General features: G+C 46.0%; 1 protein-coding gene across 1 annotated transcript; it reads right to left on the bottom strand.

The window, feature by feature from the left end:
- Positions 1-1,344: 1,344 nt before the first annotated feature.
- Positions 1,345-25,300, bottom strand: RSPH3 (radial spoke head 3). The gene is made up of 8 exons (XM_007945291.1): positions 24,750-25,300; positions 15,918-16,005; positions 10,883-11,024; positions 9,246-9,391; positions 8,118-8,321; positions 6,188-6,350; positions 2,366-2,452; positions 1,345-1,685 (listed from the first exon to the last, which is right to left on the bottom strand). Exons 1-8 carry the CDS (start codon positions 25,298-25,300, stop codon positions 1,345-1,347), a joined length of 1,722 nt encoding a protein of 573 aa, XP_007943482.1.
- Between the last annotated feature and the right edge of the window lie 226 nt (positions 25,301-25,526).

Raw genomic sequence — 25,526 nt, 5'->3', positions numbered from 1 at the left:
GCACTTTGAACTCGGACTTAAAGTCTCCAAACTGTAAGAGAATAAACTCCTGTTTGTTAAGGCCATCCCATTTGTGGTATATTTCTGTCAGAGTAGCACTAGGGAACCAGAACAATGTCATTATGTGAAAATCGGCATGACATGAAAATGGAGGATGACTATCATTATATAACTGTCAAATTACATCATTATATAACTGTCAAACCACTGAGCATCAAGGCCCAGCCACGATGACATGCAACCTTAACTCTCACAGCCATCATTATTAATGATGTATGTTAATTAATGCACAAAATAGTTGGACAGATATTTTACTATTGTCTTAAGTGTGAAATGTCAGATGATGAGAAAGTTGATAAGTGAGAAGTAGATGTACAGTAAACCTGTGAGAACTGGAATTTACCAGGACTGCCTTGTTTTTCTGGGTCTTGTAAGTTTTCTGCCATTGACAAAGTGCCATCTTACCACTCTTCTAGTGAGAAATATTTGACAGGTTTCTCTGACAGGTTTTTGCCTTACACAGGTTCTGGCTTTCACAGGTTTTACTATATTAAGTATTATACTTACTGAAAAAGAACTAATGTGAAAAATTAGAAGGATTAAGAAAAAATACATCAGCTAGTTACAGATGGTGGTGAAAGAAAAACCCAAACTCACTTTTGTTGAGTTGGATCTGACTCATAGTGACCCCTCCTTGGGTTTCCAAGGCAATATCACTATGGAAGTAGATTGCCTAACCTTCCTTCCATGGAGTGGTTGATGGGTTTGATCTGCCAGCCTTCTAGTTAGCAGTCAAATACCTTAGGCACTATGCCTTCAGAGCTCCTTGGTGTACATATAGCATGTGATAAATATAGTACTATATTTGTTCTCACTCTAAACTCACTAGTGTGTGTGTGTGTGTGTGTGTATATGTATATAGAGAGAGATTTATATATATAAACACTCAAAAAAAAAAAAAAAACCCAAACCAAACTCACTGCCATTGAATCGAATCCGACTCATAGCGACCCCTCCTTGGGATTCCAAGGTAATATCACTATGGAAGTAGATTGCCCAACTTTCCTTCCAAGGAGTGGCTGGTGTAGGTAGTGGCAGTGGAAGCTAATAGTTAAACAGAATTCTCAGCGGAGTTACAATACATCCTCTGGGTACTCTATTATTCAGTGAGTACGTTTTTATTTAAGTTTCATTTTTTATACTAATTTTATTATTTTATGACATCTGACTTCCCCAGTCCATGATATGATATGACATCTGACTAAGTAAAACAATTTCCATCAGCTGAGAGGACTCCTGTGCCGTCTCATTGGCTCGGTGGTTTGGCTGCTGACAGTCTCATGGCTACACGGCACTGGGAGGCCACGTCAGCTCTTCCTTCTCCAAGGACATCCTCGTGTCTGCAGAGTTCTGCCCGCTGGAGTCTCCCTCCTCCACACCTTTCTCATCTGGGTACAGCCCTCCCTCCATGTACCTTCTGTCATACGCTGCTCTTGACAGGTAGTCTCTGTCCACAAGGGGCCTCTGGGTTGGCGAGCTGTTTGGCCTGTGGAGCTCATATGGCCCCAGTGACCCTTGCATGGCCTCAGAGCCATCCCACCCACCCATGGGCCTGTGGGGCTGGTGCGCGTCTTCTTTATTCTCATACATATCCAGTCTCTTCTCAACCACTTCACGGATCAACACTGAAAAGTTACATGTACAGAAATCACTATGATTACCTACTTACCTACTACATTTTAGTAGGTAAGATGCCTGACTTAGAGATGAGCATAAATCTTTAGCCAGGACTTCCCCTTCCCTTCAGTAGAACCTTTCCCACAAAGTCTCTGTTACTTCTCTGCTACTGAATACACTCAGTGTGACTCACCTTCTTTGCCTGCTTTAACAGAGTGTTACTTATAAAATAATGTCAAAAGATAGTAAGAGTGATCAAGTTCTAGAAAGATCAAAAATAATACCAAGGGTAAAAATTCACAGCTTTTGTTAAACTAATCGACATACTGAAAGTTTAAATACTAAAACTGTGAAATTAGCGTCTGTATGCAATGTATTGCTGGGGTGAGATGATATCTCATTGTTGTTTTGATTTGCATCTCTCTAATGATTAATGAGGAGCTCTGGTAGCATAGTGCCTAAGGCACTTGACTGCTCACCAGAAGGCTGGCGGTTCAAACCCACCAGCCACTCCTTGGAAGGAAGGTTGGTCAATCCTACTCCGTAGTGATACTGCCTCGGAAACCCAAGGAGGGGTCGCTATGAGTTGTGGCCGACTCGATGGCAAACAACAACAACACCAACAACAACATGCAATGTACATCATACTGCAAACTCTGAGAGAGGACTGAAAGGAAACAGAACTTACTGTCCAGCACTGCTCTTCCCACCATGTTGTGTTCCATGGTTTTGGCAACTTCATTCATGAGCCATGGAAGGAATCCCGTCTCAATATCTGTGATCCAAAAAAGAAGAAGAAAGAAGGAATTTCCTCAGCGTGATTTTTCTCGGAATCGTTCTGGATGGGAAGTATCTGGGCTCTTCTCCTAATGTAACACATTCATCAACATCGTTTCCTTAACAGAAAATGTCAACGGACTCATTACCAAAACCAGCCATCAGAGGTGACTCCAGTCATGGCGGTCCCATGTGTGTCCCAGAAGGACTGGGCTCCATAGGTGTCCGGAGGCAGATTTTTTGGAAGTAGATCTCTGGCGATGTATGTTCTGGTCAGTTTTCTTTCTATTGCAGTAGAGAAGTGATTTTCAGAACCAGGCGGCTTTCTTTGGAGTCAAAGCTTACTTTGTAGGTTGCAGTCTGAGCGGGGTGGAAGAGGCGAGGCGGAAGATGTGGGTGTGAGGGTGGAGCTCCCCAAACAGCACAACTTTGGGAGTGGGCCCCCTTGTCAAAGGAAGGCTCCCACCTGAAGCCCAGGGCCTGAAGGAAGCTGAACAGAACTTTCCCTTCTTTTCTGGGGTGTGGGGTGTGGTGGCAGGCAGCTAAGGAGCTCTGGCGGCACGGTGCCTAAGGCATCTGACTGCTAACTAAAAGGCTGGCATTTCAAATGACCAGCCACTCAATAGAAGGAAGATGGGTCAATCTACTTCCATAAAGATTTACCGCCTCAGAAACCCAAAGGGGGTCGCTATGAGTTGGAATGGACTTGAGGGCAGTGAGTTTGGTTATGAGTTTTTGGCAGCCATTTAATTGTCATTTTTCAATAGGGTGACAGTGGAGAGAATGACAGTTTGTTGTCTTCATAATGATAAATAATTTTAATCTTGGACTTGAATTTCATTCCTAAGCTTTGAGGTGATGTGTAACTGACTTTTTTTTCTGCAGGCCACCAATCCAGGGCAGGAAAAATGGTACTGGTATCTGTGACTCACAGTAGGGGATCCTCTCAGAGAAAACACCGGACCTGCTGAGTCAGAGTTCCACTCACCGAGTGGACCTCACTGAGCAGCTAAGCATGTGGGGCCAAGATGGTCTCTGAGTTGTAGTTTCTGCTTTTGACAAATGGGAATCTATCTGTTGCTCGACAGATAAGGAATGCGAAGGACATCGGAAAATGTGAAGGAAATGTAAACTCACAATGTCGTGTGTCATCTGATCTCTAGGCAAACTGAGTATGTAATCAATGAAAATCAACATTCTGAACAGCTGCCCCCAAATGCTATTGGCCAAGTGATGCAGGATTTATCCACAAAGCAGTGTGGCTGTAAGAGCTTTTTAACCTCAGGAAGGAGGGTGGCAGTGGGAAAGTGGCAACACTCCGACCCTTCATCTGGCCGCACTAGCTGAGGAGGGCTGGCTCTGAGGGGAAGCCAAGAGAGAGCTGGCAGGCCATGGCTCCGCGAAGGCTGAGGTCAGGTGCTTTAATCCCCAACACACCTAATACAGTGCGTGGCACAGTCTGAGAACCTAATTGTTATTGTTGTTGGTAGGTGCCGTAGAGCCGGCCTCTACTCATAGGGGACCCATGTTCAACAGAACGAAACACTGCCCGGTCCTGCTCCAGCCTTACAGTCCTTGCGACGCTCGAGCCCATCATTGCAGCCGCTGTGTCAGTCCATCTCGTTGAAGGTCTTCCCTTTTTTCTCTGACCCTCCACTTTACCAAGCATGAAATTCTTCTCCAGGGACTTGTCCTTTCCGACCACATGATCAAAGTAGGTAAGAGAAGTCTGGCCCTTCTTGCTTCTAAGGAGCATTCTGGCTGCACTTCTTCCAGGGCAGATGTGTTCGTTCTTCTGGAGGTCCAAGGTCTTTTCAGTACTCTTCACCAACATCAACACAGGCATCGATTCTTCTTCAGTCTTCCTTATTCCTTGTCCAGCTTTCACATGCATATGAAGCTACTGTAAACACCATGGTCTGCGTTAGGCACACCTTGGTCTTCAAACAGACATCTTTGTTCTTGACACTTTTAAGAGGTCTTTTGCAGCAGATTTGCCGAGTGTAATATGTCATCTGATTTCCTGACTGCTGCTTCCATGGACACTGACTGTGGATATAAGTAAAATGAAATCCCTGACAACTTCAATCGTTTTTCCATTTATAGTAATGTTGTTTATTGGTCTACTTGTGAGGGTTTTTCTTTATGCTGAGGCGTAATCCATACTGAAGGCTGTAGTCTTTGATCTTCATCAGTAAGTGCTTTAAGTCATCTTGACTTTCAGCAAGCAATATTGTGTCATCTGCATACTGCAGGTTGTTAATGAGTCTTCCTCCAATCCTGATGCCGCATTCTTCTTCATAGTCCAGCTTCTTGGATTATTTGCTCAGCACACAGATTGAAAAAAACCTGGTGAAAGGATAGAACCCTGATGCACATCCTTCCTGGTTGTAGTATTCCCTTGTTCTGTTTGAACAGCAGCCCCCTGGTCTATGTACAGGTTCCTCCTGAGTACTATGGAATGTTCTGGAATCCCCATTCTTTGTAATGTTATCCACAATTTGTTACGATCCACACAATTGATAGCTTTTGCATAGTCAATGAAACACAAGTAAACATCTTTCTTGTATTCATTGTTTTCAGCCAAGATCCATCTGACATCAGCAATGATATTCTTCACTCCGTGTTCTCTTCTGAATCTGACTGGAATTTCTGACAATTCTCTGTCCATGTACTGCTGCAACTGTTTTTGAATTATCTTCAGCAAAATTTTACTTCTGTGTGATATCAATGATATTTTTCAAAAAATTTCCACATTCTGTTGGATCACCTTTCTTTGGCATAGGCACAAAGATGGGTCACTTCTAGTCAGTTGACCAGGTAATTTTCTTCCAATTTCCTGGCGTAGATGAGTAAGTGCCTCCACAGCTGCATCCATTTGTTGAAACATCTCAATAGTTATTCCGTCAATTCCTGGAGTCTTGTTTTTTGCCAATTTCTTCAGTGCAGCTTGGACTTCTTCCTTCAGTACCGCTGGTTCTTGGATCATATCCTACCTGCTGAAATGACTGAATGTCCATCACTTCTTCTGGAACAGTGACTCTGTGTATTCTTTCCATCTTCCTTTGATGTTTCCTGACAGTGCCAGGACCAGAAGATGCTCCACGATGACTGAGCCCAGTGCTTCCTAACTGAAGGTCACTGGCATATTTTAAAAACTGGATTATAAAACTTTACTTATTGAAGGTTCTAAACACCTAGAACCTGAAAATTATCCTATAATGACCCAAGTATTTGCTCTTTGAGTCATTTTGACCCTTTACTATCAGTATCTAATTAGTGTCTGTTGAATGAACGAATAAGTTCAACGACTGCCCCCAAAGGAATCGAAAAAGTTTCACAACACATCCTTACATACACACCCGGCGTTTTGCAGTGCACACCAAGTTTTCATACACACTGTGACTAACTCCTGCATAACCTTCACCTAAATAACCTTCATTTCACAGGCAGGGAAGACAAATGCTGCCCCTGGGACCCGAGCGCAAGTGTTTGACATCAAGCCCGATGTCTTTCTAGTGCCCCATTTTGCTTCTCAATAAAGAAAAGCTAGCATCCTAAAATCGAGAACTTTATAATACACCTCTTACTAGCAATGGTACTTACTTAAAGTAACTACAATCGACTTTTTGTTTGTTTCAGAGATGGAAAGATTCCAACTCAAAGTAAAATGGGCGTGAGATAAAAGTGAACCATCCAGAGGATGCTTGTGAACAGTGAAGGCTCCACGAACCTCTTTCAATGGGATCGTAGAAGTAGCCGCCGTCCCGGAGGCTGCCGAACACGGACGGCAGAAGGTCGGCCAGGTAGCGCTGGGCAAAGGCGCGCGCAGCGATCTTCTGGGCGGTCTCGTTGTGTTTGTGCACGATCTCCCACTGCTGCTGCTTACGACGCTCCTGCGGAGAGGGGAGCTCATCAGGGACTGCTCCCGGCCTGGGTGTGCTTCTCAGACACGGAGTCTAGCGAAGCCAGTGTGTGGGAGGTCGGGAATGTGTTTCTAGCTCCGCGGGAAAAAGGACAGCAAGGGATCTATCTGTTAAGGGTTCGTTTTTTTTCCCCCATCAAGATTTTAATGAATTTCACCAGCTAATGGACACTAAATTCAGAAAGACAGAAAGGATAGAGCTTGAGGCAAAACTCATCTGATCCATTTTCAAGTAAAATTATTTCTAAAAATACATGTTTGACTGTACGATGGTACCATAAAGATACAGGTGGTTTTTTTTTTTTTTTAATGATTATCCTCACAAAGTGTTGATGATGTGCAAATTTTAGCTGCTTAGACATCTTCAATTAAAGAGCTTGGGGCATTGAATCAAGTTGTTTGCAATAATTCTTTGCATTCATAAAGTTCAAATGGTTCTAAAGATTGTAGGAGCCTCTTATTTTTCATTGTTGCTTTATTCAGACCATAGAATAAAGTTTTCTATTGCCATGAAATTAGTATATTTTCTAGCTATTTTCAAGGGTTTAGCAAAAGTAAGTCTAAATGATTTATATTATTCATTCATTCTATCATACATTTCTTAATAGTAAATAAAGAAATAAGTATTCCCTGATAAAGATTTCACCGAGTGTTTCAACAAAGCTCACTCTGTAGTGTCCTTATTTGCAAGCCAACAGTCTTGCATTTGCACAGTCCTTACCAGAAAACCCCGACTCTTTGCATGATTACTAATTATTCATTCTGGAGGAAAACCTAAAGTTCATTTGATTAGGGATTGAGCAGACTGTCCCAGCACTACTCTCCGTAGTAAGTTAGGCTCTTGGGGAATCATGTTAACCCTTTAGGTACTGAGGCACTACCCTATCATTTGCTTGTTCTGTATATAGCACACGTGACAGTTAACGCTAGAACCAGAAAGCTCTCCAGGATGACTGAGCCCAGAGCTTCCTACCTGGAAGGTCACTGGCATATTTTAAAAACTGGATGATAAAGCTTTATGTATTGAAGGTTCTAAACACCTATAAGCCGACACTCATTCCCTAATGACCAAGTTGTGGGTATACCTAAGGGCGTAGGGGAGGCCGGGCCACTCAGGACAGGAACCGGGCTCCCTCCGGGTCCTCCACCCCTTGCCCCCTGCCTACCCCAACTATGTCCCACTCTTCCCTCTTTCCACCTTTCCTGCCACTGACTTTGGCAACTCAAGCTATTTCTTCCTCTAGGATTCTTCATGTTTAAGACATTTGGAAGTTAAATGATTCCACTCAGGGACGCTTGGAAACTCAATGTAGGCACATATATGTAAGATGGATTCGGAAATGTGTGCTCTGTCTTGTTGTTGTTGTTATGTGCCATCGAGTCGGACCTGACTCATAGCGACCCTTCCTTGGGTTTCTGAGGCGGTATCTCTATGGAAGTAGATTGCCCCATCTTCCTTCTGAGGAGTAGCTGGTGGGTTTGAACTGCCAGCCTTCTGGTTAGCGGTCAAGTGCCTGAGGCACTATGCCACCAGAGTTCCTGTGATCTGTCTATGAAGGGTCTATTCAGAGAAGAGGAACACCTGAGTGGCACATACTGACGTACACCAAACAAGGACGGCCTTCTCTATAATGCCAAAGATGCTTCGCATCTGCCATAAGTGACACAGCACATGTAATTCTGGATGTAATCTGTCAAGTAGCCAAACGTTATCTACGAAAGGAAGAGGGTCCTGTACTTTTTCTTCTCGGTGTCGCCTCTCCTGCTCTTCAAGCCGCTGAACTTCAGCGAGCTCCACATTCCGCAGTTCCTCGTAAGCGTACTGATTGGCCTGCAGGTTGGCCAGCTCCTCTTCCTCCATTACTTCCAGAAGAGCCTGCTCGATGGTCTTTCCCACCAAAACTTCCAGCATTGGTTTGACTTCAAGATCAAAATCAAAGAGCTGAAATATACAGAATACAACAAATTCGAAACTGTCATCATGAACTGCATGCCCAAGAAAGAAGTAGGAGAGAATACAGCAGTAGTCAGATAGAAACTACATGAGCATCTTCTGTGTGCCAGGCTCTGTGCTGGGGCTTTATCTGGGGTCCCCAGTGCTCAGAGCAACCCTGCCAGAAACACCCAACAGCATTTGGTTTATGGGCAAAACTCCAGGAAGCCAAAGTTACAAACATCAGCAAGATGCAAAGGCTTTCTTATTCACTGTTATTTTCTGCTTAGTGTTTACTGGTTGTTCTGACAATGGTCTGATGAACTAAGGGACAAGAACAGTGGGATTTTGGTGATTCATGTCTAGGACTTAGAGGCAACGGACTCTCCTGTGTGGCTTCTGAAAGGCACTTTATCTCAATGGCAGTTCTTTAAAGCTTCTTTAAGTCTTATGCATGTGAACATTTCCGTCCACTCTTTAGTTTCATAAACTGCCCTACGTATGCATCCACATAAAAAATATGCCATTAGTTTATGGTTATTTGTAACCCAGAGGGACTGTCTTCATGAAAGTCAAGTGTTCCCCAAGCAGCCAATAGGGGTATCTGTTATAGTAGGACACCACTTTCCCTATTTGGTACAAGTCCACCTAGTATACATACCTACCTAGTATGCTAACAATCAAACAGTTACATATTCTAAAAATATCTGTAATGATTTCATTCTTGATCAGCAAAGAGGAAGAATCAGAACATTGTATTTAAAAACATTTCTAGTATTGCAGGAAAAATTATTATAGACAATATCTAGGTTAAATCCAATGAGAAGAATCTTTCTGATTGTGAAGTGGTTCTAGGCCATATTAAGTTTTTAACTAAACCTCACTGCTTTCACTTATACAAAATATAAAGGGAAGCCCAAGTGTGTCCTTTACCTCTCCTTCTAGGATCTGGGTGGCCATATCTCTGCCAGTTTTGGCGGGAATAAAGAGTGGTGTCGGTGGTCTGTCCAAAAATGCATCTGTCTGGCATTCCATATCAACTTCTATTATGCGGTCAGCAATTTCTTCAAGGTATAATTCTAAGAAGAATACCATATACATTGAGTTTGAAATTCTTGTCTATTTCAAGCATAAATGTGTATTTTGAAATGACAGCTCCTTTAAAATAGAATTAAATGCATCAGAAAATAAGTCTTAGAAAGAAAGTGCCCACCACATGTGGCGCTCCAATGACACAATGAACTAAGAGTTTTCATGTATCGGAGGACAGAGAACATTTATTCAATGTCTAGAAAGCACTGACCTTTGTATTTGAAAAGGGAACCAAAAAGAGCCCAGGACCGGAGTGGGTATTAGATGGTAAAGCAGAATCGGGCGGGAAACTAATACCGTGTATGTGTGATGGAGTCCTCAGATGACGACTGTAATGATTTGCAAATTCCTGGTTTTTAAACTCATGCACCATGTCACCATGTTACTTGATGTTCTCTCTACATGATAGATTATAAACATACATGAAACCAAGTTTCACCTCAGGAAGAACCCATATGAGGCAGGGGCAATGTGGCAGCATGTCAAGAACATGAGCCTACAGGCAGATGTTGAACATGGGGCCTAGACCAGTGACAGCCTCTCTGCGCCTCAGTGTCTTCATCTCTGTAAGCGGGATCCCAAGGATCTGTCTCCTGAAGTCTTTGCAATGAAAGCAGATACGAAGGAAAGGACCTGGTGAAGTGTCTGAGACACAGGAAACAGTTAGCAGAAGGGGGCTGCTCTCCTGTTGGTTATTGGTCTTGTGGTTAGCAAAACAGGAAAGCCCGCTCCCAGAGCTGTGACAAAACTGCCGAGTCACCGACAGACCTACATGTTAGACTTGGCCTCAGGTCCTGGCCCTCAAGTGGAAAGGTTCTTTGTCTTTTGTCCTTAGCTCCCACAGAGAACCCTGGCGACTCCACTCACATCTGACCAGAGCACCAGCTGGCTCCTGAGTAGCTAGCTTGTCCAAGGAAAACACCAAGTATTGTCTGACAGCCGGGATTCTGTCCAATAACATAGCTAGGCACCATGGTCTAGGTCGGCCTTCAAAGCGTTCAGGACAGTTAGATGAGTAGGAAGAGGCCTGGCACTGGCCTCAGGAGAGCCTGTGAGGCTGCAGGAAGGTGCAAAGCGAACAGGAACAAGCGGACAGAGTGGCAGGGCCTGGGAGTGGGGCGGATGGCCCTCACCTCTGAGTGGGTGTCCTCCTCTCGCAGGCGCACAAAATGCCCAAGTGAACCGGGTCCCCCCATCTCACACCGCCCTGCCCCCCTGCAAGTCCTGATAAAAAGAGCAGGGACTCCCTTTGGGGGATGAAGAGAAGTGGGCAGTCACCCCAGTTTGAGACAAGGACACGTACGTGGCCCTCGCACACCTCCAGCCACACCCAATATAACAACATGCCCTGTGTGGCACCACGTGACCGGGCACCGAGGGGCCGCACGCCAGAGACGTACACAGCAGAGCAAGGACAGACAGCCCTGCAGGGCGTGGGCAAAGCCAGGGCGCCAGGGCGCCAGGGGCCGGGGACACACCTGTCTGCACGTCCACGTGCTTCCTGCCTTCCACCGGCTCGGGCGTGCGCGGTCGCAGCTGCTCCTGGGCTCGCTTCCGGGTCAGGGTCCGCCGCTTGGCCTGCTGCTGCCTCTGGAGCTCCAGGGGGTCCTGCTGCCCGGCCTGACGGTGACAGAAAAGCCTTTACCTCGAGCGGGAGCCCTGCCTCCACGCGTGCCTCCTGCAGCCCGGGGCCGCTGTCCTGATGACGCTCCGGCTGGTCAGCGAGCGGAGGGCACAGCTGTGGGGGCTGTCAGGCGGTGACGGCTGCGTGGCAGCAGAGGCCACCTCCTGAGCGTGGCTGCTCCCTGGGGCAAACGGCTCCAGCGTCCTCGCTGGGCGTTTGCACCACGAATTCCGCTGCTGCGCGGACGCGGAGGGTCACAGTCCCTTACTCTAAACAGGTAAGAAATTAAACAGGGCTAGATTTTTTTTCTTCTAAATCTGAATTTCATTTGGACAAGATTTCCTTAGAGCACCACCTTAGCTCACAAGGAAAATCTCCTCGCTCCCCATGCAGCCCGTGGGGTGCGCAGGGCGGCGGCGAAGGGCATGACCGTGGCCTTCACGGGGTTCACCGCAGCTCTTCGCTATGTGGAGGCCGGCGAACGGACGACGATCCTCCTCAGAGCGAACTGTCTTATCTCAAGGTACTCAGGGAAACAGAAGGGAACCAGGGAAGCTGTCCAATTCGGTGCTGTCCAATTTTGTGTAGATTCTTCGGGATTTTTTATGTCGCTAGTCACCTTACCAGGAGCTCTGGTGGCTAGTGCCTAAGGCATCTGACTGCTAAGCAGAAGACTGGCGGTTCAAACTCACCAGCCACTCCTTGGAAGGAAAACTGGGCAGTCTACTTCCATAAAGATTTACTGCCTCGGAAACCCAAAGGGGGTCATTATGTGTCGGATGGACTCAAGGGCAGTGAGTTTGGTTTTTCTTTTTAATCATGGGACCTGCAAATCGAGACAATTTCATTTCTTCCTTTCTCGTCTCGGGGTCTTCCTTACTGCACTAGCTAGTATTTCCAGAGCTCTGGTGGCGTAGTGCCTAAGACACTTGACTGCTAACCAGAAGGCTGGCGGTTCAAACCCACCAGCCACTCCTCGGAGGGAAGGTTGGGCAATCTACTTCCATAGGGATACTGCCTCGGAAACCCAAGGTGGGGTTGCCACGAGTCGGATCTGACTCGACGGCAAGGAGTTTGGTTTGGTTTGATGTTGGGTGGCAGTGGGGACAGCGGACAGCCTAGTCTTGCTCCTGATCCTGGGGGAAAGCTCTCAGTTTCCCACCATCAAGTACAGCATCAGCCGTAGATACCGTGGCCGCTGTGTCCACTTGACCATGCTCCTGTCGGTTCCTAGTCTGCTGTGTTCACCACTAATGGACGCTGAATTTTAATGGCTTTTCTGCATCAACGAATCGGATGTGATTTTGCTTCCTTGAGCTGTGGGTGTGGTGGCTTTACATTGAGTGAATTTTAAGTACTGAAATATCCCTGCATTCCTGTGATAAGCCCCCCTTGGTTGTGCTGCAGAAGACTTTTAATATAGTGCTGGATTCTACTTGTTAATATTTTACTGAGGACTTTTGTATCTAACTTCATGAAAAATACTGGTCTGTAGTTTTCTTTTTTATTGTCTGTGTGGTTTGAGTATTGGGGCAATGCCAGTCTCAAGAAATGAGGTGGGCAGTATTCCCTCTTTTTTTATTTACTGGAAGATATTGCACAGAAGTGATGCTAGTAATTATTTCAATGTTTGTAGAATCCTCCAGTGAAAACACCTGGGGCTGGAGACGTCCCTTCTGGAAGATTCTAATTGGAAATGCAATTTCCTTACTATTACAGAACTATTCAGATGATCTACTTCGTATTGGGTGAGTTTTGGTGGTTTACAGATTGGAGGATTCATTTCATCCGAGTCTCTGGATGCATGTTAGTTTGCAGTATTCCCTTTCTATCCTTCTGCTCTTTCAATGGGGGCGCAGAGGATCAACTCACACTGCCTTCTTGCTGCCACGTGGAGATGAAGTTGAGCTCCCCCCTCAGCCTTGGTGACACTGTGGGGAGGGACAGGACAGTTTTTGTTGGTATTTGGCTAGAGTAGGGGTAAACCAAAAACCAAACCCACTGCCGTCGAGTCGGATCCGACTCATAGCGACCCCTTCTTGGGTTTCCCAGGCGGTATCTCTATGGAAGTAGATTGCCCAACCTTCCTTCTGAGGAGTGGCTGGTGGGTTTGAACTGCCAGCCTTCTGGTTAGCAGTCAAATGCCTTAGGCACTATGCCACCAAAGCTCCCTAGCGTAGGGGTAGTATTGTCCAAAGGTGTTCTGTTTGGCTAGGCTGCCCTCTTCCCAGTTTTCTGGCTGGAGGGAGTGGGCTTTCCTGGGGTTGGCCCTGGTGATGGTCTGGGTTGGCGGCCTTCCCAGTGAATGGGGTATGTGGAAGGCACAAAGAAAGCCCAGGGAACTCATTGCCACTGTGTTTGTCTCAAAGTCCCCAGCCACTGCACCTTCTGCTTTTCATCCTTCAGAGCCTTTCCGTGTTTGTTTCTGCTGTGGCTAGGGCTTTCAGTGGGCGAGCTAGGAGGAAATGGGCGAATCCCATCTGGTCTGAAAGTGTCAGTGGAGACTTAAGGTCAGGTGCTAATTAGCTGACTAAAACTTGTTGCCAGCAAGATGATTCTGATTCACAGTGACCCTATAGGACAGAGGAGCACTGCCCCATAGTGTTTCCTAGGCTGTAAGGAGCTCTGGTGGTACAGTGCCTAAGGCATTTGACTGCCAACCAGAAGCTTGGCAGTTCAGACCCACCAGCCACTCAGCAGGAGGAAGACTGGGCAATCTATGTGCATGAAGACTTACCGCCTTGGAAACCCAAAGGGGCTGCTATGATCTGGAATTCACTCAGTGGCACTTAAGTTTGAGTTCGGAATTTTAGAATCTTTATGGAAGCAGACTGCCTCATCTTTCTCCCATGGAGTAGCTGGTGTGTTCAAACCACTGATGTTTTAGTTATCAGCTGAGTGCTTTAATCACTGCACCAGCAGGGCTCTAGTAAGTGACTCCAAACCAAAAAACGAGACACTGCCATTGAGTTGATGCCAACTCACAGCAACTCCCATTGGGTTTCCAAGGCTGTAAATCTCTACAGAAGCAGACTGCTTCAGTGTTCTTTTGTGGAGCGGCTGGTGGGTTCGAACCACTGACCTTTTGGTTAGCAGCCCAATGCCTTAATTACTTCACCATCAGAGCTCCTTATTAGGTAACTAGGAAACTAAAAATCAGGCTGGTTCTATTTTCTTATTTGTTATAAAATCTGCCAGTGTTCATGGTGCCACCGCAAGGATTATGTCTATGTTGTTGTTGTTGTTGTTATGTGCCGTCAAGTCGGCCCTGACTCATAGCGACCCCTCCTTGGGTTTCCGAGGCAGTATCACTACGGAAGTAGGATTGCCCAACCTTCCTTCCGAGGAGTGGCTGGTGGGTTTGAACCGCCAGCCTTCTGGTTAGCAGTCAAGTGCTTTAGCCACTATGCTACCAGAGCTCCTGGATTATGTCTATATCATGTTTATATTATGATATACATATATTCATTCCAAATGCTGGTCCCTGGATTGGCTATATCAAGTTTATCTAGAGAAGTTTACTAAAAATGTATATTCCAAGGGTGTCCAACCCTTGGAGCTATCAGCTTAGTTACTCAAGGGTAAGACTTAAGCACACGTAGTTTTATTCTGATGCACACCCACTGTCTCACATGGTCTCAACCTAAACTCACTGCCGTCAAGTCAGATCTGATCATAGCAACCCCTCCTTGGGTTTACAAGGCAGTATCACATACACCCATGTGGGGTTAAACCAAACCACTGACGTTGAGTTGATTTCAACTCATCATGACCCTATAAGACAGAGTAGAACTGCCCCATAGGGTTTCCAAGACCATGAATCTTTATGGAGGCAGACTGCTTTATCTTTCTCCTGCGGAGCGTCTGGTGGGTTTGAACCACCGACTTTTCGGTCAGCAGCTGAATGCTTTAACCACTACACCATCAGAGATCCTTTCATGTGGTGTTAGGCACTGTTTATTAACTTCCATTTCTGTGCCAAGAAATCATTACATTCAATACCATACCATATCTTACTCACCTCTGTGTCCTAGGTACCCAGCAGAGGACCTAAAGCTCAATAAGTATTTGCAGTGAATTAAAGAAAAGAAGCATAACTCTTCTGATTAAATAATGATACAATATTAGAGTATGAGATAATGGTGACCTAAATGTGACCCAAAAAAATACCCATTGACGATGAGATGATTCTGACTCATTAATAATCCTGTACAAAAAACAAAAACAAACCAAACACACTGCTATTGAGTCGATTTTAACTCATAGTGACCCCCATTGGGTTTCTGAGGTGGTAAATCTTTACAGAAGTAGATTGCCTGGTTTTCCTTCAGCGGAGCGGATGGTGGGTTTGAACCACCAACCTTCTGGCTAGCAGTAAAATGCCTTAGGCACTGTGCCACCAGAGCTCTGCCCATAGGGTTTCCAAGCCTGTACATCTTTACAGAAGCAGACTGCCTCATCTTTCTCCCATGGAGTGGCTGGTACATTCAAACCACTGACCTTTTGGTTAGCTGAGTGCCTTAACCACTGCGCCACCAGAGCTCATTATGTGTTGGGGCAATACTACTGAAAGTACGGCTCTCGCACAGTGCCGTCTGTGAACTACGGTGCAGCTCTATACAACTGAAGGGCAGAAGTTGAGAGTAAAAGTTTAGAAACTTTCAGGGCAATCTGACAGCAATTAGCCTTTTTTGAATCTAATAATAAAAATTGAGCCTTGGATTGTGTGTCCTTTTTTTTTTTTTCATTTCATTTTTTTCTGGCCTGTATCTTCATTGTATTTTATAAACGTTTTGGTCTTCAACAAACAAACACGCAGATGAACGAACATGTACTTTGCCACGGATGGCGTGGGCAGCTGGGGGTTAGAGCGTTTGGCTTACACTAACCAATGGTAATGTCTGTAGGGCGTACGTGTTGCCCCGGATCACCCTCCTGTCATACATTATGTTTCCAAAGCGCACAGGTTCTTCATCTCTGTAAAACAGCAAAATTTAAAGAATTACTTTATTAGAGTGTTGGTATCTGTAAACTGAACTCATTTTCAGCAAGATTTAGACTGAGATGAAAATGCTTAAAGAGATGTTTGTTTTAGCACATTTCTTAAAATGAGAAGACACAAGGCGGCCATTTGTGGAATGCTTATTATAAGCCAGGCCCTTCACGTACATTATTTTATTCCTTCCTTGCCAGAAGTCTTCGTGCTGGGGTCCTATGACTCCCACTGGCCAGAAGAGGACACAGACCCAGGGAGCTATCTGCCTGAGGCCACCTAGCGACTAAGAGGCCGAACTGCATTTAGACTGCATACCTGGTGGCCTAGTTAACAGGTGAAAATGGCCCCTGTGGAAAGGGGCCCGCCCTAAAGGACTGACAGAAGTTTGACTGCAGGATTTGAAAGTTACGCTGATAAAATAACCTGGCTTAAAAAAATAAGTCGTATTTCTCATTGTTCTTTCAACTCAATGATATTTTTAAAAGGTACTGTCATCAATGTTAACGGTTTTAATTTAAGGATCAGAGTGAATCAATTGTGAAAAATACAGCATGGTATTTTCACTCAGAATTCCTTAAGTCACGTCCTATTTACTGCTATGAAATGAAACACCAGCCTCTATCAGTAACAGTCCTCTGTCAGGCGTGATTTTCCGAGGGCAGTAAATTGCTTCCTTGTCATGCTCTGAAGCCACTCATGAATGACCTGACTCCATGTGACATAAAACCTCATCTTGCTGGCCCTCTGCTGGGTGCAGCTCAACCGGTCTCCTTCGCGGAGCACTCTCTTTTCCTGGCCCAGGACTCTACTGTCGTCTTCCTGTGCTTGGCTGGCCTTTGGTGGCTCCCCCACCCCAAAGGAAGGTTTCCTCAGTGCTCAGCCTTCTCTTGTCCTCAGCTGTCTACACCCATCTACTGTCAAGGCTGCAACTAGGATCCCAATATCTAAAACTCCTGGTTTTATTGGCTCTTTGGCTCAGCTCTCTCCTCTGAGCTTGGGGCACACATACCCCATTGCCCACTGATATCTCACAGGGTGTCTCCGAGACAACCTCAAAATTCAACTAAGTCTTGCAGGCCATTTCCTCTCCTGATGTCTTAAGTGTTCCCTATCTCAGTAAATGGTACTGCTCACCACCCACTGGCCCAGGACGCTGGTGGTCATCGCTGACTTGTCCGTCTTACCCACCCCCACATCCAGTAAGTCCTATCCACTCTGCCCTCAAATCTCTCACATCCATCCACCACTTGCAGCCACCACTGCCCTTTACGTGGATGACTTGTAGCTGCCTGAACAACACTGCTCCCTCAACTTGCTGTTTACATGGCAGCCAGTGATCTCATATGGAAAATCCAAACACAATGCTTACTTATTTAAAACCTCCTGTGGCTCCAGGAATTGGCAGAATACCCACTGAGATGTTTCAACAAATGGATGCCCCACTGGAGGCATTCACTCGGCTATGCCAAGAGATTTGGAAGACAGCTACCTGGCTAAATGACTGGAAGAGATCCATATTTGTACCCATTCCAAAGAAAGGTGATCCTACAGAATGTGGAAATTATCGAACAGTATCATGGATATCACATGCAAGTAAAATCTTACTGCAGATAATTCAAAAATGGCTGCAGCAGTATATTGACAGCAAAGTTCCAGAAATGAAAGCTGGATTCAGAAGGGGATGTGGAGTGAGGGATATCATTGCTGAAGTAAGATGGCTCTTAGCTCAAAACAAAGAATACCAGAAAGATGTTTACTTGTGTTTTATTGACTATGGAACAGCATTTGATTGTGTGGATCATAACAAATTATGGATAACATTGAGAAGAATGGGAATTCCAGAACACTTAATTATATTCATGAGGAACCTGTATATAGATCAGGAGGCTATTGTTTGAACAGAACAAGGGGATACTGCATGGTTTAAAATCAAGAAAGGAGTGCGTCAGGGTTGTATCCTTTCACCATACTTATTCAATTTGTATGCTGAGCAAATAATCCGAGAAGCTGGACTACATGAAGAAGAATGTGGCATTAGGATGGGAGGAAGGCTCATAAACACCTGAGATCCACAGATGATACAACTTTGCTTGCTGAAAGTGAGGATGACTTGGAGCACTTGCTGATGAAGATTAAAGACCACAGTCTGCCATATGGCTTACACCTCAGTATAAAGAAAACAAAAATGCTCCACAATGGGACCAATAAGCAGCATCACAATGAATGGAGAAAAGACTGAACTTGTCAAAGACTTTGTATTACTTGATTCTACAATCAACACCAATGGAAGTACTAGTCAAGACATCAAAAGACATATTGCATTGAACAAATCTGTTGCAAAAGACCTCTTTCAAGTGCTGAAGAGCAAAGATATCTCCTTGAAAACTAAGATGTGCCTCACCCTAGCCATGGTATTTTCAATTGCCTCATATGCACGTGAGAGCTGGACAATGAATAAAGAAGACTAAAGAAGAGTTGATGCTTTTGAGTTGTAGTGTTGACAAAGAATGCTGAAAGTACCATGGACTGCTAAAAGAACTAACAAATCTGTCCTGGAGGAAGTACAGCCAGAATGCTCCTTGGAAGCAAGAAGGGCCAGACTTCGTCTCACCTACTTTGGTCATGTTGTCAGAAGGGACCATTCCCTGGAGAAGAATATCATGCTTGGTAAAGTGCAGGGTCAACAAAAGAGGGGAAGGCCCTCAATGAGATGGTCTGACATGGTGGCTGCAATGATGGGCTCAGGTATAATAGGGATTGTGAGGGTGGTACAGGACCGGTTGGTGTTTCATTCTGTTGTACACGGGGTCACTATGAGTCAGAGACAACTCAATGGCACATAACAACAACAACATGGCTAATTACCACCGTTTGTCTGTCAGTTTGTGGTGACTTGTGTGTTGCTGTGATGCTAGAAGCTATGTCACTGGTATGTCAAATATCAGCTGGGTCACCCAAGGTGGCCAGGTTTCAGAGGAGCTTCCAGACTAAGACGGATGAAGAGGAAGGACCTGGTGGATTTACTTCCAGAAAGAAAAAGAAAAAAAAAAAAAAAAGCCAGTGACAAATTTATGGATAGGGACACTGTCTGATAAAGTGCTGGAAGACAAGCCCTCAACAATGAGCTCAAAGAGGCCGGTGCAATACCGAGTGACGTCTGGTTTTGTTGTATGTGGGGTCACTATGGGTTGGAACTGACTCAGTGGCTCCTAACAACAACAGTGCTAATTAAAGTAATAATGAGGAATGATTCTGGCCCCATGATACCATCAAAAACCAACAATCCATCCTCCACTGCTGGTGAGGATGCTGAGGAACCGAAATGGTCACGTGACGGGATGTACAGTGCATATGGCCACGGGAACGGAAGGCCCAACAGGAGAGACAGTGCGCAGGGGAGAGGGTACATAGGGCTCTGTCCCTTCTGCACAATTCAGTGTGTATCTAAGTGGCATCAGAAGCCACCTAAAGTCATGAGGGGGTGAGAGAGCCACCATCAGCCTGAAGCTGATTCCTAGGAGGCAGAGGTCAGACATAGATCCATTCTCCAATTTTTTCACCCTTCCTGACACCAGCCATCCACAGCACTGTACTTCTCTGCTGGGGTCATCTGCGCCATCTGAGTGAGGACAGAGACCTTAACAGACCCATTAAAAACCGCCTAAACTTCCACTTGCCTCTAGAGCTCATCTTAACAGTTGGTAATTTTGCAGTCCTGTTGGGTCTTTTCTCTACTACCTGCAGATGTCTCTAAGCTCTTATGGAATCACAGGGTGATGGTTTCCAAGGCTGCTGTTAACTGCTGCTGACTCTGACTCGTGGGGACCTTGCCTAGCCCTGCGCCACCCTCATGATTCCCACCATGTCCAAGTCCATTGTTGGAGCTACTGTGCCAATCCACTGCACGGAGGACCCCTGCCTTCACTGGCCCTGTGACCAAACACGATGTCCTCCTCTAGCGACTGATCCCTCCCGATAATGTGTTCAAAACAGGCAAGCTGGGCAGTGTTCTGTTGTGACCCATAAGGTTTTCATTGGCTAATCTTCAGAAGTAGATTGCCAGGCCTTTCTTCCTAGTCTGTGTTAGTCTAAGAGTTCCCTGAAACTTGTCCTCTATGGCTGACCCTGCTGGGGTTTGAAATACTGGAGGCAAAGCTTATAGCATCATAGCAACACACAAACCACCACAGCCTGACAGACTGACAGATGAGTAGTGGGCAAGGTTTCCAACACACCAACATCCCCTAACTCTGGCACTTAATCATTCTCACTGCCGTGGAGTCAGATCTGACTCATAGTGACCACCTACATGAAGTTAAATCCATTCCGGTTTGGATATGGAAATAGATGTAAAGAGCATTCATTGGGCAGGACACATGGAGAAAACAGGCACATCTGGATAAAGCACAGATAAACGCCAAACAACACAGTTCTGTCTGAGGCCGTGATCCCATTAGTGTTCTCCTGATGCTGGAAAAAATCACCACAAATTCAGTGGCTTAAAACAACACAAATTTATTATCTTACATGACTGGAGCTCTGGTAGCATAGTGCCTAAGGCACTTGACTGCTAACCAGAAGGATGGTGGTTCAAACCCACCAGCCACTCCTCGGAAGGAAGGTTGGGCAATCTACTTCCATAGTGATACTGCCTCGGAACCCAAGGAGGGGTCGCTATGAGTCGGGTCTGACTCGACGGCACATAACAACAACAACATGACTGGAAGCCAGAACTCCAAAATGGGTCTCTCTGGGTTAAAATCAAGCTATGGGCAGGGCTGTGCTCCCCCAAAGGCTCTACTGGAAAATCTGTTTCCTTGACTTTTCCAGCTTCTAGAGGCGGCCCACTTTCTTTGACTTGTGGCCCCTTCTAGTTAATTCCATTCCTCCAATCTCTGCTTCCATCTTGCATCTCCTCCTCCTCCTCTGCCCCTCTTGCCTCCCTCTTGTGATGATACTGGGCCCACCTGGATAGTACAGGATAACCACGCCATCTCAGGATCCTTGATCACACCTGTGAAGTCCCTTTTGCATGTAAGGTAATATATTCATTGATTCCTGGAATGATGGCCATTATTCTTTGGGGATCCTTATTCTGCATAGCCCAATGATTGAACTGGGCAGGATCAAATAAAAATCATGTTCTAAGGTCTATAAAATGAGCAGATTAAGGAAACAATGATAGGGGAAGGTAAATGGCAAGCCAAGGAACTAGGAAACAGAAGCTGAGAGACACAGTCCCTCCCAAAGAGCCGACACAGAGAGAGAACCTTCCGCTAAGGCTGGTACCCTGAATTCAGACTTGTGGCCTCCTAAACTGTAAGAAAACTGTACACTGAATAAGTAAGACTGCATTTGAATTATGGCGTTGGTGAAGAATATTGAATATACCATGGAAAGCCAGAATGAACAAATCTGTGTTGGAAGTGTAGTTCAACTGCTCCTTAGAAGCAAGAATGGCCAGACTTGGTCTTTCCATCTTTGATCATGTGATCAGGAGGGACTAGTCCCCAGAGGAAGATTATCATGCTGCTAGAGGATCAAGGTTGGGCATTCTTTTTTTTTTTTTCTTTTTATTTTTTTATTAGGATTTGGGTGAAGATTTACAGAGTAAATTCACTTTTCATGCAGCAGTTCACATATACTTTGTCTCATGTCATTGACCAAAATTTACAATGCAGCAGCTCCCCTCCCACTTCCTCCCCATAGTTACCTCCTCCCAGTGTCCATCCCTTCATACTCTTCGAGAGGCCCATTGTCTGCCAACCCTGTATATGATCTTGGATACACTCTCCACTTAGACATACATAATTGTTTAGCTTGTTCACCCATCTATCCGTCCCTATACCCATGTTTGCTTTCATTGACAACTCAGTATTATATTTACAAAGGGGTTCATATTTGTTGTTTGTACTGCCCATGTAACTCTCTCTGTCTTTCTCATCCTCAATGCTGCCATACTGGTCACTCACATTTGGTACATTGCCCTTCTCTTCACAAGGTTGGGCATTCTTACTTCTGTAGTGATACTGCCTCGGAAACCCAAGGAAGGGTCGCTATGAGTTGGGGCCGACTCGATGGCAAATAACAACAACAACAACAGAGGATCAGTGCTAGGAGCTCTGGTAGCGTAGTGCCTAAGGCACTTGACTGCTAACCAGAAGGCTGGTGGTTCAAATCCACCAGCCACTCCTCGGAAGGAAGATGGGGCAATCTACTTCCGTAGTGATACTGCCTCGGAAACCCAAGGAGGGGTTGCTATGAGTCTGGTCTGACTCGACGGCATATAACAACAACAAGAGGGTCAGTGAAAAAGAGGAAGACCCTCACTGAGATGAATGGACACGGTGGCTGCAATGATGCACTCAAGCATAACGACTGTGAGGATGGCAGTGTTTCATTCTGTTGTACACAGGGTCACTGAGTTGAAACCATTGATGGCGCATAATACAACAACAAATTGTAAGAAATAAATTTGTTTGTTGAAGCCACCTTCTTATGGCGTTTCTTTCACAGCATCGCAAGATAAGTAAGACATGCCTAAAGGTGAATTTAATGGAGGTTACTGCCACTTAACTACAACAAGTACAGGAAAAGTGTATTATGTTCTGTTTGTAAGACGAGAAGATGGAGATTGAAGATTTACAATTCTAGGAAAAAGTAGACTCGTGGCTAATCTTTGGCTAGGTCACCAGGCCTTAAACCACCTAAATCACATCAAGGTGGTGTTAGACAGAAATTCTAGATTCTTTCCAAATGGAAAGTCAGGTATTCCTGTTTCTGTACTCCTGTGATTGACTTTCCATACAAATTTATATTCATCCATTTAAACATCATTTTCTGATTTCGGCCCATCAAGATACTCTGGAACTTTGACTCTCCTCCATCATATTAATTTTCTGTTCCAGCTATGTGTCATCTGAAAGATTTATCCAGTTGAACCATAAAATTCTGATTAAAATAGAGTCTACAACTTTTCAGGACAGCGATCTTTCTCCAAGGTGACACAAAAACATACGCTTTTTGGGCGTGGACATCCAGTCACTCTTCAGCAAATTTAGTCAACAGACAAGGAGCCCTGGCAGCGCAGGGTTAAGCACTCAGCTGTTAACTCAAAAGGATGGGGGTTCAAATCCACCAGTGGTTATGTGGGAGAAAGATGGGGCAGTCTGCTTCCATAAAGATTAAAAACAAACAAACAAACACTGCTGTCAATTCTGACTCATAGTGACCCTAAAAGACAGAGCAGAACTGCCCCCACCACAGTTTCCAAGGCTGTAATCCTTATGGGAACAGACTGTCACATCTTTCTCTCACAGAGTGGGACCTTCTGGTGCACAGCTGAGTGATTAAACCACTGTACCACCAGGGCTCCTTTCTGTGCAGATTATAGCCTAGGAAGCCCTATAGGGGTGTTCTACTCTGTTCCATAGCACTGCTGCTGACTCTTGACAGCAATGGGTATTCTCCCAGACATTTTTCAACATTAATGACGCTATCATGGGAAGTGGTCTCAACTATTTTTTTTGAAGTGGAGATTCTACTGTGTGTGGTAGCTGTGTGTCAACTTGGCTGGGCCTGGTTTTGAGTGGCTGGGCAGCTGGATGGAGTAGTTACTCCCCGTGATAAGACTGGTAATCAATCAACTCCATGGTGGAATCTACTGCAGCTTCTGGCACATGTGGAGCCTGCATTTGGCTGAGTCTTCATCTCAGTGGCCTGCCATGCTGTCTGCTGATCTCGAGACTGTTTCTGGACTTGAACTAGTGGCCTGCCCTGTTGCTTGATAATTTTGGGACTGTGCCATTTTACTTGTCGACCTTGGGTTTGTCAGCCTCAGCAGCCAGCAGCTGTCTGAGCTAAGAGAAGCATCCAGCTTCAGTGGGCTGGGAGCAAGAGGCAGAGCTGAAGCCCAAGGTTGAGGGGCCTTCACCCGGCCCCTGGAGCTGGCACTTTGAACTTGGACTTCTAGCCTCCAAAACTGTAAGAGGATGAATTCGCATTCGTTAAAACCACCCCTTTGGGGTATTCCTGTTAGAGCAGTACTAGAGGACCAAACACTGTCTTTAGCAATACCTCAACACGCTAATCAAGGAATTACATCACTATTCCAATTAATTAATCCTACCTGTCACCCCTGCCTCCAAAAGTATTTGTTCCTTAAGAACCACAATCAAGTTTTGTTGATCTTATTTGCTGGTCTGATTTAAGCATAATGATTTGTAAGCGAGTGCAGTGAAGCCCGAGGGAGCTGGCACAAGACGCTTTGCTTTTCTGCCCCTGACAGGTGCAGTCTCATCACTTTTCTTTCCTGCTCTACTAGTGGAAGATATTTGGCGTTTTCCTTCTCTGACAGGTTTCCGCCTTATTAAGGTCCTGGCTTTCGCAAGTTTCACTGTATTTAAAGGCACCAGAAATTGGTTTTTGAAAGCAGTCCGCTTTTTATACGGAATCTTTTCATAATATAAATAATCCTTTCTCACATTTAAATTGTCTATTTTTCTTTTTTTAAAGTGATAGGCATATCTTATTTAAAAAAAAACAAAAAAAACCAGCCCCCGTAAGGTGCTTGGTCCATAGCTGGCTATCAGTAATCATTGGTTGGTTCACACTTTGTGAGAAGTGTACGCCTGTCACTATGCCAGCCACTCACTACACATCCCTCGCCGCCCCCCTGGCCAGGGTGCAGATGGAGAGCACATGGGGAGAGCGCTCGGGCACTCACGGCTGCAACAGGTTGTCCCGGTAGCGGCGACGCTGGCAGGGCAGGGCCCGGGGCTGGCTGGTGTAGGTGTAGGTGCCCATGGTCGGGGAGCTGCGGTCGGTTAGCGCCGGGGCCACGTCCGGCTTCGGGCCGCTTCTCTTTCGGTGGAGCTTGGCCTTGAGGCAGGTGGGCGCTAAAGCGTCGTGGGAGCCGGATAAGTAGTGAAAGTAGTGCCAGGGGCAAGGATTTCGAGAGCCAAGCAAGGGCGGCAAGAAGTGAGGCGGGCGAGACGGTAGGTAGCCCAAGCAGTAGTAGGTGGGCGTTACATTCGGCTCGCTCCAAGGAGCAGAGAGCCCGCCAGGAGTTTTCACAACAGTTGCCGAGCAACGCCGTATTCGGCCTGCGGGGGGGACTTGTGCGCAGTTCCGGTCCCCGCCGCGCAACACTTCCGGCTTCTGGCTCCGTCCCGCCGCGACTGTGCCACAAGGGCGCCTGTGCGCCACGGCCGCTCCCTCCCGGGAGGCGGGGGTGGTAGAGGGCTCCGGTCTTCCGGAGAAGGTTGGCTTGGTCATGGTGTAGTCGGTGTCATTCTCCCAGGCCCACGTGCTCCCGCTGGCTGTGGCGTCCTGTGCTGTGTCTCCTCCCGCCACTGCCGCCTCCCCGCTGCACTCGGAGCTGCCACTACGGTTACGCACAGCCTAGCGCCAGCTCTGTTACGTGGCCTGCTGGTCAGGGCCTACCTGGAGCTCCTGGCACCTCCACTCGCAGTCCAGGGTCGGCGCCCGCTGTCCCCGCAAA

This window comes from Orycteropus afer, unplaced genomic scaffold (genome assembly GCF_000298275.1).
Source record: "Orycteropus afer afer isolate SDZICR_OR568_19922 unplaced genomic scaffold, OryAfe1.0 scaffold00135, whole genome shotgun sequence".
In the NCBI taxonomy this organism is placed as follows: Eukaryota; Metazoa; Chordata; class Mammalia; order Tubulidentata; family Orycteropodidae; genus Orycteropus; species Orycteropus afer.
This window is presented reverse-complemented; position numbering and strand designations above follow the sequence as displayed.